Source organism: Acanthochromis polyacanthus, chromosome 19, assembly GCF_021347895.1.
Source record: "Acanthochromis polyacanthus isolate Apoly-LR-REF ecotype Palm Island chromosome 19, KAUST_Apoly_ChrSc, whole genome shotgun sequence".
In the NCBI taxonomy this organism is placed as follows: Eukaryota; Metazoa; Chordata; class Actinopteri; family Pomacentridae; genus Acanthochromis; species Acanthochromis polyacanthus.
The window spans coordinates 22,796,130-22,811,124 of NC_067131.1; the positions used below are offsets into that span (position 1 = coordinate 22,796,130).

General features: G+C 39.0%; 1 protein-coding gene across 1 annotated transcript in view; it reads right to left on the reverse strand.

Moving 5' to 3' along the window:
- Window positions 1-12,012, reverse strand: part of pemt (phosphatidylethanolamine N-methyltransferase) — a 140,596-nt gene extending 128,584 nt beyond the window's left edge. The window contains exons 1-2 of the mRNA XM_022207735.2: window positions 11,344-12,012; window positions 1,105-1,212 (exon numbers count right to left, since the gene is read on the reverse strand). Of these exons, the coding sequence (XP_022063427.1) occupies window positions 1,105-1,212; window positions 11,344-11,439 (204 nt within the window). The 5' untranslated portion in view covers window positions 11,440-12,012. The remainder of the gene's footprint in view (window positions 1-1,104; window positions 1,213-11,343) is intronic.
- Between the last annotated feature and the right edge of the window lie 2,983 nt (window positions 12,013-14,995).

A 14,995-nucleotide genomic window follows, 5' to 3' on the forward strand; every position in this document is an offset into this window, starting at 1 on the left:
GGTAACAGAGGAAGGATTCACAGGCGCTGATCGTCACATAACTCCGCCGTGTTGTTAGGTGGAATAAGTAATCTAATTTACCTTCAATCTTTCAGTGCTCTAACGGATCTGGATGCAACAGTTTCCATCATGGTGATTTATGTGGTCCGTTGTCTGATCACTTCAGCCGTTCTAATATGTTTCGTGTTTTTTTAAGTGTATCAATCGATGATTTTTTTTCTTTTTTGTATTCCACCACAGTATTGCATGGGTGTAAAACAGTTTCGCTCCGCTTTGGTGAAGAACATCAGTGAATTAATTGTTTATCACGGTCTTCAGCAGTAATTTTTGTTGGTAAATGAGAGACATTAGTATCGCTCATGTCTGCATCTTCAAACCATAAACAAGGAAGTGAATTCGGTGACGTACGTGCATTAGGTTTACGCTGGGGACTGGTCTGATTGGTGGAACTCACGGAAGGCGGGCCAAAATGGCGGGAAAGTTGCGGTGATTGGACAAAATTGCAAGGCCGCGCAAAATTCGCGGAGATTGGTTGATTTTGCGCGATCGCAACATCGCGAATTCCTGGAGGGACTGTTATATATATGCACTATGTGCATTGTGTGCTGCACTCCTTTTTTTATTCAAATGTTCTATTTGCTGCTGTACACTGTAAATTTCCCCGCTGTGCAATTAATAAAGCTTTAATCTATCTATCTATATCTATATCTATATATATATATATATATATATATATCTTAAAAAAAACACAATGATTCACTCTTTAGTTTGTCATAATTAGTGCCGGCTTATTCACAGTCATGAACAATAGCTGGAGTTTTTCTGTTGCTTCCACAAAAGGATTTTTAAAAACTGAAAGTCTGAGTATTCTATCAACAAGCTGGCCTTACTCGTCAATCCAACAAAGCAAAGTAAATTCAATCAGGCATGTTTTTTTTTTGTTCAAATTTGAACTTTTGGTCACAACTTTGTGTCAGATTTCCACGTGACTCAGTTTCCCTTGTTTTTCAACTTGAGTTAGTTTGTGGCTACACGTGGCCAAGTATGCAAGAGGTTATACAATCTTATTCAGTCATCACAATGTGATCTTCACAAAGTTCTTACCACATTCCAGAAGAAAGGGTTGAAAATGATGGCAATCACAGCAACACAAAAGCTGGAGTCATGAAAGTTAATGTGTTTGAGGAGTTCTTCCATTAGCATCACGTCCATCTGAAAGAAATAACAATAAGATAAACATGTGTGTGTGGGGAATACACACATGTATACACACAAATCAGAATTTCTACAGAAGACAGATGGTAATAAAAGTGCAGCCAGTCATCTAGAGCTAGCTATAGGTAGGTGTTACTGTCCTCAAAGGTCTGTATAAGAATGGAAGTATTATCCTGAATTTAAAACAAATATAGAACAAATTTTAAGCTCATTTCAGAGTTGATAGAAGAAACACCAGTTATTGACCATAGATGCTTTCATCTGCCAAATTAGTCTGCTGAGTCTGTCTCCACTGCTCTTGTTACATCATGCTTTCATTAATGTGAGCTTTTTCATGCACATTTACTTAATTTACATAGTGCATTAAGACAAGCAGGTACCAACAAATTTTGATCTGAAGCCATGTTTGATCTTGTGTTATTTCTTCTGTAGATTGCAGTTACATTTTATGCAAACACCAAAGAATTGATCTGAAGGCATTAAATATTGATAAACCTCTATTATTATATCACTGGATAAGGCGGATAATTAATTTTCCTAAAAAAAACAGCAAACTGAATATCTCAATTAGGTGCAGTATATTTTGACAAACTGTATGTCCTGGTGAAATGCAGCAAAGGACAAAAAGGAAAACAAATGTTTACATAAACTGCAAAATTGTACCGTTACACTGGAAAGGCTGACAAAAATAAATAAAAAAGTAAAAAAAGAGTCAGTCAGTAGTGCAACTTCAAAAGAAAAGGAAGTTTCTCTCTAAACTCTCAACAAAATGAAAAAGTTTGGTCTGTAAATTAAACAAAGTGCAATGTTAATACAGTGGATATTTTACAAGCACAAACCAGCTAAAGCTGCTTCTTTTCTCCTCATTACTCCGCCTAGGAACAGCAGAGTTATGTGATGATCATCGTGCATTTGTCTGTTTGTTTGTCTGTTTGTTTGTCTGTCCATCTGTCTGTCTGTCTGTTAGCAGCATGACTCAAAACAGACTAACGGATTTGGATAAAATTTTCAGGGAAGGTCAGAAATGACACATGGACCAAGTGATTAGATTTTGACAGTAATGCGGCTTATAGTCTGGATCCACGGATTTGTTAAAGATTTCTGTGTCAATGCGAGATAGCGGCATGGTGTCACCATAACTATGACAAGTGAAGCTACTGGAAATGATGCAAGACAGGAATGCAGGTAGAAAACTGTTAAATGTGTGTAATGTATTTTACCGATAAATGAAGATGATTATTTAACAGACAGCTGCACAATAAAACTATCAAACTTCATATAATCAAACATGATATTGTATTGTAGTGCATGTAGGTCTGACACTGTCTCAAAATCACTTTAATTTATGGTCAAATCAAAGTGAAACTAATGTTAATGACTGAACATTCTCTGTCATACATACTAATAAATTAATCAGTTTTTTTATTTGTGTTCTATCAGCTGCAGTAAAAGCTGTTTAAATGTACCAAACATGAAAACATAATTATGTGATTTCTGCTTCACCAACTAAATACATGTTGGGTTCCCATGGCTTTGAGTTTTAGTTGAATACCCCAGTACTATACTATATATGTACAATACACTGCACATGTCTGCCCATGTTCCACCAGGACGGTTATTTCTGTTGCACAGCGCACTCACTTCCACTTGATGCTTCAACGCACATGCCAAGTACAGATTAACCGATTTTTCGATTAGCCGCCAGAATACTCGAGAGAATACTTGATTACTAAAATAATTGTTAGTGGCAGCCCTATTTCCAAGTGATAATTAAAGCTACATCTGGTAGAAATCCGAAAAAGGGAGCCCCACCTCTTTGTTCTAAGCTCCTCCCACAACACATGCTCAAATGTGCAAAGATAGTCAAGCTAAGTCAACATTCCTTTGTGACTGCAAGGCTGAATCCAAATCTCTGGACTTCACCGCACTTGCAAACTCGCGGACTTTGCGGGCACGTTCACGGGAAGTCCGGGAGTGCTGAGGGCTGTCCAAATCCACAATTCATCCAGTCCACAAGGGGCCTCAAGCAGACTTTCTGCAGACTTCCAGAGAGTCTACTTGGGGTGCAGACTTCACCAGTTTGATTACCCACAATTCATTGCAATATGGACGCGACGTTTAAATTTTTCGATTTTTTATTGCGTCTGGCCTATAAAAGCTGTGCAGTCTGAAGCCGAAATCATGAGCTGAGAAAAATAATGGCGGAAAAGGACGAAAGCAAGTCCTCCAATGTAAGTAATACCCAAATTAATTAATATTATAGCGTATGCATGATAGTTTTTCAAACAGTGTCACGGAAACGACTGAAACGGACTCCAAGTCTGTCTATTAGCTCCATTCATAATGCTGTAGACTCCCGCTCCTGCAGACTTTACGTGATGACGGTAAAGACGTCACATTACGTATGACTGAAATCCGCGAGGGCTCAGTCTGCAAGTCCAGAGGGTGGAGATATGGATGCAGCCCAAGATTTAAACCCCACCATCTGGAGAAAACATTCTCTGCCTAATGCATGGCACCACCATATCCTATTCTCACCAAGGACTTTGTCGCTGATAATATCATCTCATGTGATTAGTGAAAAGACCATGAATGGCTGAAATCTTCCAACATGGGCTTCATTTGTCAACAGAGCCAGGAGGAGATGCAGAAGTCTAATTTTCTCTTGGACCACTTGAATTGCAATATGCTGAAGGTTAGAATCGAATTTTTGCCCAGTGAGGCTAAACAAATCCTGCTTACTCCAGCTTTAAAGGAGCAGCAAAGAGATTTTGTCCAGTCTTACAAATGTATGTGTACATCTGTGCAGTAAATCGAACTGGAAAAAGAACAGTGTTTTTTCATTCTAGAGGGCTCAATCAGACTTAGATTCTTTGATACTCCTAAAAAGTTCTTTGTCAGAGATTCTCAGAAAGTGCCCACTTCTATGCAGCGATTCAGCAGGTTGGTTTGGCGAATGGCCTCACTTCAGACTTACTTGAGTTCAGTGTGGAAAAGAGAACTAGGGCTAAAAACAAGTAAATAAAAGTTTTGTAATTTAAAGGCCATCCATTACACCATGTTTTTAACACACTTTGAAGCTCATGTAGTGAATGACCGGTGATAGTTGTGTGTTCTACTAAATGACTCAGAGAGCCTTTTATTCCAGCAGCAGAGAGGTTTTTAATGAACACTTTCAGATGCATCTCTCATGTGCTAGTTTTGTTGTCTATGGGATTTGTAAATGAGTTACAGATTAACCTGTTCTACCCTCGAATCTTACAAGGCTTTTTCAATTAATAATGATTAGTAATTTTCAACTTTTATAGATACATATTGCTGTCTGTTAGGGCTTAGTCCTATGTGTTTGTCTGCACTGATAAATGCTACACTATAACACATCAGTAAATCAGATAAACAGCACTTTTTTTGTGAACCAAGAGGGGCACAAAATGGCATATGATACAAGTCTCTTTCAAAAGTGAAGCATGACGAAATCAATTCTAATGACTGATATGAAATGGAGTAGCAAGAATTTGTTTTCTTTGATATCACACACTAGAATTCTCTGTGAGGTTTTCCACTTTTTACTGAGTGACGACAGAGAAGAAGAACACAGTATCCCTTTTAGGCCAAAACCCTCAGCTTGTTTGCAGTGTTTCATTTGTCATATCTCACAGTGTTGAGGCCAAAAGGCCAGTACAACTGAAAGCACTGCACGTCATTAAGACTGAAACGATTCCTCGAGTTATTCGAGTGATTTAATTACTAAAATTCCTCAAGGCAAAATTCTGTGAACCGAGGCTTCATTTACAGAATTTCTCTCTGGGGATTAATATAGTCAGTCTAGGTCTAAATTTAATCGACTGAATACTAGACCCCAGGTAACCAACTGGTGGACCGTGATTTGAGTTTGGACCCAGACTTCATCCTATACAGACCCGGACCTATAATCAAAAAATCATAAGGATATTTTTAAATTGATGGGATACTTCTATTTTAACCGGCACAGCTTTTCTAGTGTTTACAGCGTTTATCAGATCAGAGGGCTGAACTACGAAGGCAGTTTTTAAAAAATGGAGATTTGTGTAAGTTGGCTTGATAAAAACTAAAATGTCAGTCTGAGTTAACAGGTATGAGGGTGGTTTTCAACTTTCTTTAATTTAGACTTTCTGCTTCAAACTCATCCACACAAACAGGAGCACTTAACGCATCATTTGACTCTTCTTCTGCACAAAATGAACCGATCATGTCCAGCAGCTTCAGTAAACAGGTTGTTTAAATAAAAAACAATGAGGAACGTAAAAATATATGACGGTAAAAAGCGTTGCGATTGGAAATTATGTAAGAAAGGAATGCAGGTAGAAAACTGTTGAACATGCATAATGTACTTGTTTTACTGATCAATGCAGCTGATTATGTCTAACTGACAATAAAACTATCAAACTTCATATAATTAAACATGACGTATTGAAGTTCATGTAGAACTGACACTGTCTCATAATGAAGGGCATCACTTCACTTTGTGGTCAAATCAAAGTAAAACTAATATTACTGATTGAATATTCTGTCATAAATACGAATAAACTGATCAGTGTTCTTACTTGTGTTCCATCAGATGCGGTACCAGCAGTTTAAATGGACCAAACATGGAAATATATTTTTGTGGTTTCTGTATCATCAACTAATACATGTCAGGTTCCAAAGGCTTCAGTGATGGTTTAATACCCCTGTACTATGTTATATATACACTACTCACAATAAGTTAGGGATATTGTGAGGTCCTCAGTGGATTTCAAACATAAGGTGTTTCTTTCACTTCAGTGATTTTGGGGATAGGGAGGCAATTGTATTAGTATGCTAGACACACTTCATTTTGTTATTTCCATGTAATGGTCTCACTGTGTACAGTGCACCTTACATATTGGGGCCAATATCAAAAAATACAAAAAGACAACTCTTTTCAATGTGGCATCAATTTCAACATTCTGGGGGTAAAAAAAAACAAAAAACAAACTGGTATTGTCAGTAAGTCATTCCCAGTTCATCATTCAAGCAGCTATTAATGGACAAGCAGCGCTACCTGGCCATAGCTCGCCTTCAGGTTGGTAGCAGGCAGTCAGTAGCCTAGCTTAGCTAGACTGTATTCCCGTTATAAGGGATATACGGGAATACGGTCTAGCCCTCCTCCATTGACACATTTTGACAGGTTTTCAAGCTCCGAGCAGATCAGACCGAACCAATCAGAGCACCAGAGGTGGGAGTTAACGATGCGTCATCTTCAGGGCAGAGATTACCCATCTAACACCTGTGCACCTCCTGCATACAAACAAAATGGCGACCGCAACAGAGCGAGGTTTCTCTCGTGCGCTTTCCTCTGTTTTGCACGGGCTGAATTTGTCCTTTGTCCTCGACTGGTTGCCATAACTGTTTGGACTACTACTTCTTCGTCTTCTTTTAATTCCGGCAGGCTGTACGATAGAATGCGTAATGCTGCCCTCCACTGTTGAAAGGGAGAGCTTAGATTTTCCTCAGGACCCCTGTACGGCGAAGGAAGCTGTTAAAACTACAAAACATCATGGCGGAAAGGCAATTGTTAGGTCGCTTAGTGATTGCGTCACACATGTGTTACACTGATTGGCTCTCTCCAATTCAAGCTGTGATCGGTAGTCCCGCCTCTGGGCTAGATTTGGTTCAATGGAGCAGTTCCAGACTGACTTTATGTGTATTTGTAATACACAATATAAAGGTTGTCTGGTCCCCAGGCAAGGCAGTCAGATGTTGCTCTTGAACTTGGTGTCTCAAAGTGTCACCAGCAGACTCGCAGAAAGACGCAGAACTACTGGTAGTGTTCGTGACAGACCCCAGAGTGGAGCCCCACGAGTGATGGACCGCAATGATGACCAGTACCTAAGGACCTATGCACTCAGACACCGTTATGCAACTGCCACACAGCTGCAGGCCTGTTTACGAGAAGTGAGGGGTACTGGGGTTTCCATGACTTCGGCTTGAATGCAAGACGACCATTGCAGGTGACTCTACTGACACCAAGACACCGCCGTGACCATTTGCAGTGGGCACAAGACCATGAGACCTGGACAATGCAGCAGTGGTCTACCATCCTGTTCACTGATGAGTGTTGGGTCACCTTGCACAGAAATGATGGTCGTCAGCGTTGCTGGAGAAGGCAAGGTGAGCGATACACCAAGGTCAACATGGTTCACAGGATTCGCTTTGGTGGAGGAGGTGCAACAGTCTTGGCAGGCATCACCAGTCAGCGCAAAACAGATTTGGTGATTGTAGATGGCACAGTCACTGCACATTCTTATCTCAGAGACATCATCATCCCTCAATTCCTCCAGTACACCCCTGACTTTATGTTCATGGATGATAATGCTTCACCACATGTGCCAGAATTGTCACAGCTCGACTTCAGGAAGTCAGAGCGCCTGGCAGAACTGTGTGCAGCACTTGTGGAGAAGTGGAATGCATTGCCTCAGAACAACATCAGGAGGCTAGTTAGGAGCATGAGGCATCGCTGTCAAGCTGTCATTGCAGCAAATGGTGGACACATTTGCTACTGACTTTGTCAATTTTGGTTATTTGGGGTCATCTTTGTTATTGTCTAAATTGTTGGGGTAACAAATATTGCACTAACGAAAATGGTGCTTCTTCTCATTCATTAATTGTAATATCAAAGGGAACTATTACTTATTTCATTAAAATTCAGACCAAATAGAAAAAGCACTCATGTAAATAACAATATCCCTAACTTACTGTGAGTAATGTGTGTGTGTGTGTGTGTGTGTGTGTGTGTGTGTGTGTGTGTGTGTGTGTGTGTGTGTGTGTGTGTGTACTTGTTTCTGCTATACCGGTGGGGACTTTGACCTGACTATTTGCTATAAAGGTGGGGACTTGTCTTACGGTGGGGACCTAAAATGAGGTCCCCACGGGTGGCAACACCGTTTTCTTGGCCATATTGTTGTTAATAAAAAATGTAAAAGTGCAAAAACGTTTGTTTAGGGTTAGGCATTGATTTGGTGATGGTTAAGGTTAGGGTTAGGGTAAGGGTTAGGAGTTAGATATGAATGGGAGTCAATGGTAAGTCCCCACCGGTATAGAAAAACAAACGTGTGTGTGTGTGTGTGTGTGTGTGTGTGTGTGTGTGTGTGTGTGTGTGTGTGTGTGTGTGTGTATACACACACATATCCCTGTACTATATTATATATGTACAATACACCACAGATGTCCGCCTGTGTTCCACCAGGGCAGTTATTTCTGTTGCACAGTGTGCTCACTTCCACTTTTGATGCTCTAACATGTGCGCCAAGTGTGGAATCTGATTATTCGATTATTCGTCAGAATTATCGATAAAATACTCCATTACTAAAATAATCGATGGCTGCAGCCTTACACATCACACAGTTAGACAGAAGGAGATAAGGTCTGTAAATTGCATTGGAGCTGGTCAGGGAGGACAACAATGTATATTTTGGCCTGATGCTGTTGCTAGAGGGAAGGCCTAGAGTGCTAAAGTCCAACTAGTGCTGGAGGTTTAATGCAGATCCTAGCTGTAATATTGGACACTTGGAGAATCGATGCTCATTGACCCATTGCTCTGGTGGCTCAACACCTTCATTTTTTGGCTGTTACTGCAGAAGTCAGCTGAAGGGAGACAGGAAAAGTAGGTACAAGAGTGAGGGAAGGACATGCAGCCAATCCTGCCATGGGTATGACTCCAGGGTATGCTACCCTGTCGAGGAATTCAGCCCTGTCCATGGGGTCAAGGAGTCACTTGGCAGCTCAAGTTAGCATATTTTATGGTGGTTTTTTCTTTAATCTGTCACCCACCTATAGACACATACCCAGGTTGTAACATGCTGAGAAATACTATAAAGGTTACAACCAAACTTTGAAAACTTGGTTGATATATACTGATTTAAACATAAGAAATATGGGAAACATATTCTTACCAATAAATATATTGCAGAATATAGATAATATTATTTTGTTTGTATTATAAAAGGAGTGTGATTAAAATAATAGGTAGTGCACATTTTTACCCTTTATCCAACCTATTTGTATGCAGGTTAAACATCCAGCAGTATTTCGATCATATTATGAGCAAAACAACATCTATTTGTGTTGCAAAAAATCATAGTATTGATCAGCTGCTTACTAAAGGGTCAGCACCAAACATTCGGATTTTGAATCCAGGTTAACAACCTTCTTTTTTTTCATGTGCTCATGGGTGAGCTCTTTTAAATCACTGACATCTTAATCTTTTATCTCCACTGTTTGTTCTGTTAATAATTTGAATGCAAATATTATATTTGCTGCTTTCATATTTTCTAGCTTTTTCGTTTTTATTGTATTCATTATCAGGTTATACTTTATTAATGTATCTTTTAATTCTTGGGATTTTTTTTATTCTTGTTTCTATGTAAAGCACATTGAATTACTCCTGTGTATGAAATGCGCTATGCAAATAAAAATGCCTTGCCTTGCCTAAAATAGAAAATGTTACTTCTGTTCTGTAGGGCTGCTGCACCCATTTGAAATAATAAATTCAGTTTCTTACTTCTTTTACTTAAATTCTTCAGATTACTTTAACAAATTTTTTGCTTGATTATCATAATGTAATTATGACATAATGTCATCACATGTTTGTGCCTCCAGTATTGTTCACATTCAGTCACTGCTGCAATACAAGAAAATGGCAGCAGCAGCGTCTGATTCATTTTGCGGTAAAAGTTTTCAAAGACCCAAGGACCCGAAAGTCTGGGAGTACATCACGTTATTACAGAACAAAGAAGTGGTTTTCACACTTTGCAAAGCATCAATGGAAAACTACTGCTGTACATCACTAACTTAAAAGATCTGAGGAGGAAACACAAATATGTGCCTCTAGAAGTGTTTTCATTGCATTAGATGGGACAGCTATTGAATATATTGTCTCCTTGTAGCTGTTGGGAGGTACACTGTTACTTATCTAGAAATTATTTTCATTCTGTCACAATTGTAAGTAAATACATACTATGGGAGTGGGGTAGTGACTGATCGAGATGGAAAAGAGGTATGTTGAGGTTATTATTTTTTGCTTGGATTTGTTATGTTTGTTTTGTTGTTGTTGAGAATAGTTTCAATTGTTTTGTGGCTTTCTTTCCTCACATTTCCAAAATAAAAACTTTGTTCATTCATTCATTAAGTGTAATAAACATTTGATTCCGCTAAATGAGTGTGCCTTAAAGGTGGAACTTCACTGTCTAAACATGTTTGTTGAATAGACAGAGTAGATCTTACTATTTTACTTTGTTACAGGGTTTAATAGTAACTGGAATTTCTCTCAAAGACCACTGGTCATGTCCCGGCCTGGGATCTTTCTGCATGGAGTTTGCATGTTCTCCCTGTGCATGCGTGGGTTTTCTGGCTCTTCCACAGACACCAAAAATATGCTGAGGTTAATTGGTAACTCTAAATTATCCACAGGTGAGGATGTGAGTGTGCTTGTTTATCTCTCTGTATAGTCCTGTGATAAGCTGGTGGCCTGTCCAGTGTGTCCCCTGCCTTCACTCTAAGTCAGCTGTGATAGACTCCAATCCTGCAACCCTAATGAGGATTAAGCAGTGTATAGATAATGGATGGATGAAAAAACCCTTCTGGAGTTGCTCATGTGACTGATAAACGTCCCATTTACACACATACACAAACACAGTCATAGATAGATAGATAGATAGATAGATAGATGTGGTTTTGCTTTAATAAGTCAATTTTTATTTACATTGTGTTTTGTGGCATACAATTCGCCAAAATAAAAAAACACCTAAATTAAATGGTCAATTATGTCTTTTGGAGAGAAAACAGCGATTTAAAATCATGAATAAACCGATAAAATATTCATTATATTCTTCATTAGGAAACTAAGCGTTAGTAGAGCACCTATCTGCTTTTCTTAAAACAACGCGTGCTTTCCATTTGTAGATACCCCTACTTTTATTTTGAAAAACCAGCGGTACCGTATGTTTACCGATAGTCGGGGCTTAGCAGAGGGGTTCAGTCGGTTAAACCGCGGCTAGTGCAGCTGAAGCGGGTATAACGAACACTAGAGACACAGAACGACTTTGTAGGACGCTGTTTTTTTGGTTTTACCTTGGAGTAATCGACGTTGTTGAGTCCTCCGCAGCAGTCCAGCGGTTCCGGGCGGTTGTTTCCAGCTGGATTGTGGTTCCGCACAGAGTCGCTCATTCACGGGTGACCGCTCAGACCAGCAGACAGCAGTGAAAGGAAGATAGCAGAGGTTACACAGGACAGAGTACAAGGTTCTGGTTTAATCTTAAAGGAGTCTGCGGTTGTTGTGGATAACTACACATGTACAGATAACCTCTAACCTCCGCTCAGTGCATGCTGGGAAATGAGGTTCAAAATTATAACTAATAATTAAAAATAATAAACACATTGGATTAATAGAACCCCTTTAACGTATACAAATAAGGTAATTATTGTGCTCATATATTAAAAATAAAAATATTTTTATTTTTTGGAACTGCTGCTCCACATGATGACCTCTGGGATGTATTTCTTCCTGTAGTTTTCTCTTTTGCAGTAAACAAATGTCTTCTGCTCCACAGTGACATCTGCTGGCTGGATATATTCATAGCTGATGTGTGTGGAGGACGCAGCTCTTAACCGTTGTGAGATGCAACATTTCAGTCTAAACGTTGATAGCATACACTCTAAATTAAATCTTCAAACTATCATGTGAAGTAAAAAGGTGCAAATTAAAGGTGAATATTAAACTAAAATAGAAATTACTCCAAGAGAAATAGTATAACAATTTAATGTATTGGCTGAATAAACTCTTCTTGTCTTCTTTCCTTCGCTCTTTTTCCTCTTCCTTTTCTTTTTAGATCTCCTCTTTTTCCTTCATTTCCCTCGCTTTTCTTCTTTTCTTCCTCTCTTGTCTTTGTCTTCCTCTTCTTTTTCCTTTACCTCTTTTCCTTCCCCTTTTTGTCTTCTTTTCCTCCATCTCTTTCATCACCTCTTCTTTTTATTCCCCTCTTTATGTGCCATCCTTTTCCTATTTTCTCTTCTCCTGGTTGTCCTCCAGAAAAGGAGGAAAGAAAATTCCTTCTTGTCTCTCTTCTTGCACTACTTTGATCACCAACTCATCTTTTCCTTCTTTCCTTCCTCTTTTTTCTCTATGCTTCTTTTCCCTTATTTTGACTTTGTCTTTTAAATCTGGTTCTACCATCCATTCTTTGATTTCCTTCACCTCTCTATTTGATCCCCATTTTTGTCTTCTCATTATGTTGTCTTGTTCTATTCATACATTTTTTTGACTGTTTTCACTTCATTTCCTGTCATCTATTTGTCTTTCATTTTCTTCTCCTCATTCCTTGTTTTCTTGTTCTCTTGTTTACTTCTCTTCCAATTTCCTTTGCATGTCATCTCTTCATTTTCAGCTCTATTGTCCTCTTGATATCTTTATCTTCTCCTCTTATCTTGCTAGTTTCCTTCCATATGCATTCTAGTGTCCTTAATTATTCATGTATTATCTCCTACATCCTCTATTCATTACTTCTGTCTCTCTTGTATATTCTTTTCCTCCTCTCCTTCCATTCTTTCCTTTTTCTCCTCTCTTCCTGTCCTCCTCTACCCCTCACTGTTTGTTTGGAGTCGGTCAGTTAGGTAGACGACACCACATGTGGAGGGAGAAATAGCGGGAGCGAGTAAAAGCCTGGCAGCTCCCTGACCAAGCATACAGTGTGTTGATCAGGGCATCTGAGCCGAGGGCTTTATCATGTAAGATAAAAGGAGCAAGACATGCAGCCAACAGGTGAAAATTATTCCTCTAATTGAGACGCTCTCCTCTTTCTTCTACCTTCAGCTCTACTTTTTCTTCCGCCTTATTTTACCCTGATATGCAGGCTGTGTGAAAACATACATCCAGTCTGGCAAAACTGTTTAATGCAGAACAAAAAAAGTTACATTTAAGGTATTTTTATGCTGCAGACAGAGCAGTTCAACCATCCCATTTTCAGCCAATATTGTGTTCAAGCTCTTCACATTGACCTTGGTTGTTCTCTATGGACGTCTCATATATACAGTGTTTTACTGATGGAACACTAGTCTATACAATTACAAAAGGACTAGCATCAGACATGAAGATTACATAATAATTGGGGTAAAAATAGGAAATGATGGTTACATAAAACAGAGTCAAACAAGGGAGCATGGGAACAAAACTGCATTCAAAGTGTATCTCCATGAATGTTCTTCACTGAGGTTAGTAATACCATGTCTCCCCTCAATCACCGTGTCTCTGTTTGACCAAAACAATGATGTTTTGTGTGCAGATGGAATAAATGGAATATATGGGAAAAGCGATGTTAGATGAACTAAAAAGTTGAAAGAAATATCAGTGTGAGGAAATACAGTGCTGTGAAAAAGTATTTGCCCCATTCCTGATGACTTCTATTTTTGCACATTTGTCCCACTAAAATGTTTCAGATTATTAAACAAATTTTAATAAAAGACAAAGACAACCCAACAAAAAACTAATACAATTTTTAAATAATGATTTAATTTATTAAAGGAAAAATGCTGTCCAGCTCCACTTTTCCCTATGTGAAAGACCCCTGTGTATAGCTACCAATCTATCATGTCACCAAATTCATTTGACAGTTGGGTTCAGTTTCACCAGCCACACCCACGTATGATTCTTACCAACCTTGTTGATTCTAAACCTCACAAGTAGAGCCTGTCTGGCATTGTGAAGTCGCTAAAGGGTATCAAAAAGCAGCACATGGTGCCACGTTCCAAAGACATTCAAGAACAGATGTGAAACAGTCATTGACATTTATCAGTCCGGAGGTTACAAAGCCATTGTTAAGACTCTCGGACTCCAGAGAACCACAGTGAGAGTCATTATCCACAAATGGAGAAACCATGGAACAGTGGTGAACCTTTCAAGGAGTGGCCCGCCTACCAACATTTCTCCAAGAGAGACATCTCATTCAGAAGAATATCAAATTATCTGCAGTACTCGCTGACCTCAGTTAAGGTCCATTTATATGATTTCACAATAAGGAAGACACTTGGCTGAAATGGTATCTATGGGGAAGACGCAAGGATCAAACCACTACTGACCAGAAAAAACAGAAAGGCTCATCTGGCATTTGCAAAAATAATAATAATAATAATAATAATAATAATAAAAGGGGTTAAATCCAAATAAGCTCCAAGACTTTGGATAACATCATGTGGAGTAATGAGTCAAAGGTGGAACTTTTCGGAAGACATAGGTCTGTTTCATCTGGTGTAAAGCTAGTACTGCATTCCACATGAAGAACATCATACCAACAGTAAAACATGGTGGTCGTGTGATGGCTTGAGACTGCTTTGCTCCCACAGAACCTGGACAACTTGTCATAACTGATGGAGCCATGAATACTGTTCTCTATTAGAGAATATCCACCATCAGTTCATGCTCAAGCACTAATGGGTTCTGCAGCATGACAGTGACCCAATGTACACAAACAAGTGAACCTCTGAGTGGCTCAGAAATAACAAAATTAGGGCTTTAAAGTGGTTGAATCAAAGTCAGGATATTAATCAAACTGAGATGCCATGATAAGACCTTAAAAGGGCAGTTCATGCTGGAAAACTATCTAATGTGACCATGCAAAATAGAAGACATCAGGAAGGGGGCAAATAATTTTTCACAGTATTGTATGTGATGTAACAGTTGATAAAGGATGTTGCTGTTGATGATTAAGCAACATCAAGCAACAACAACAGT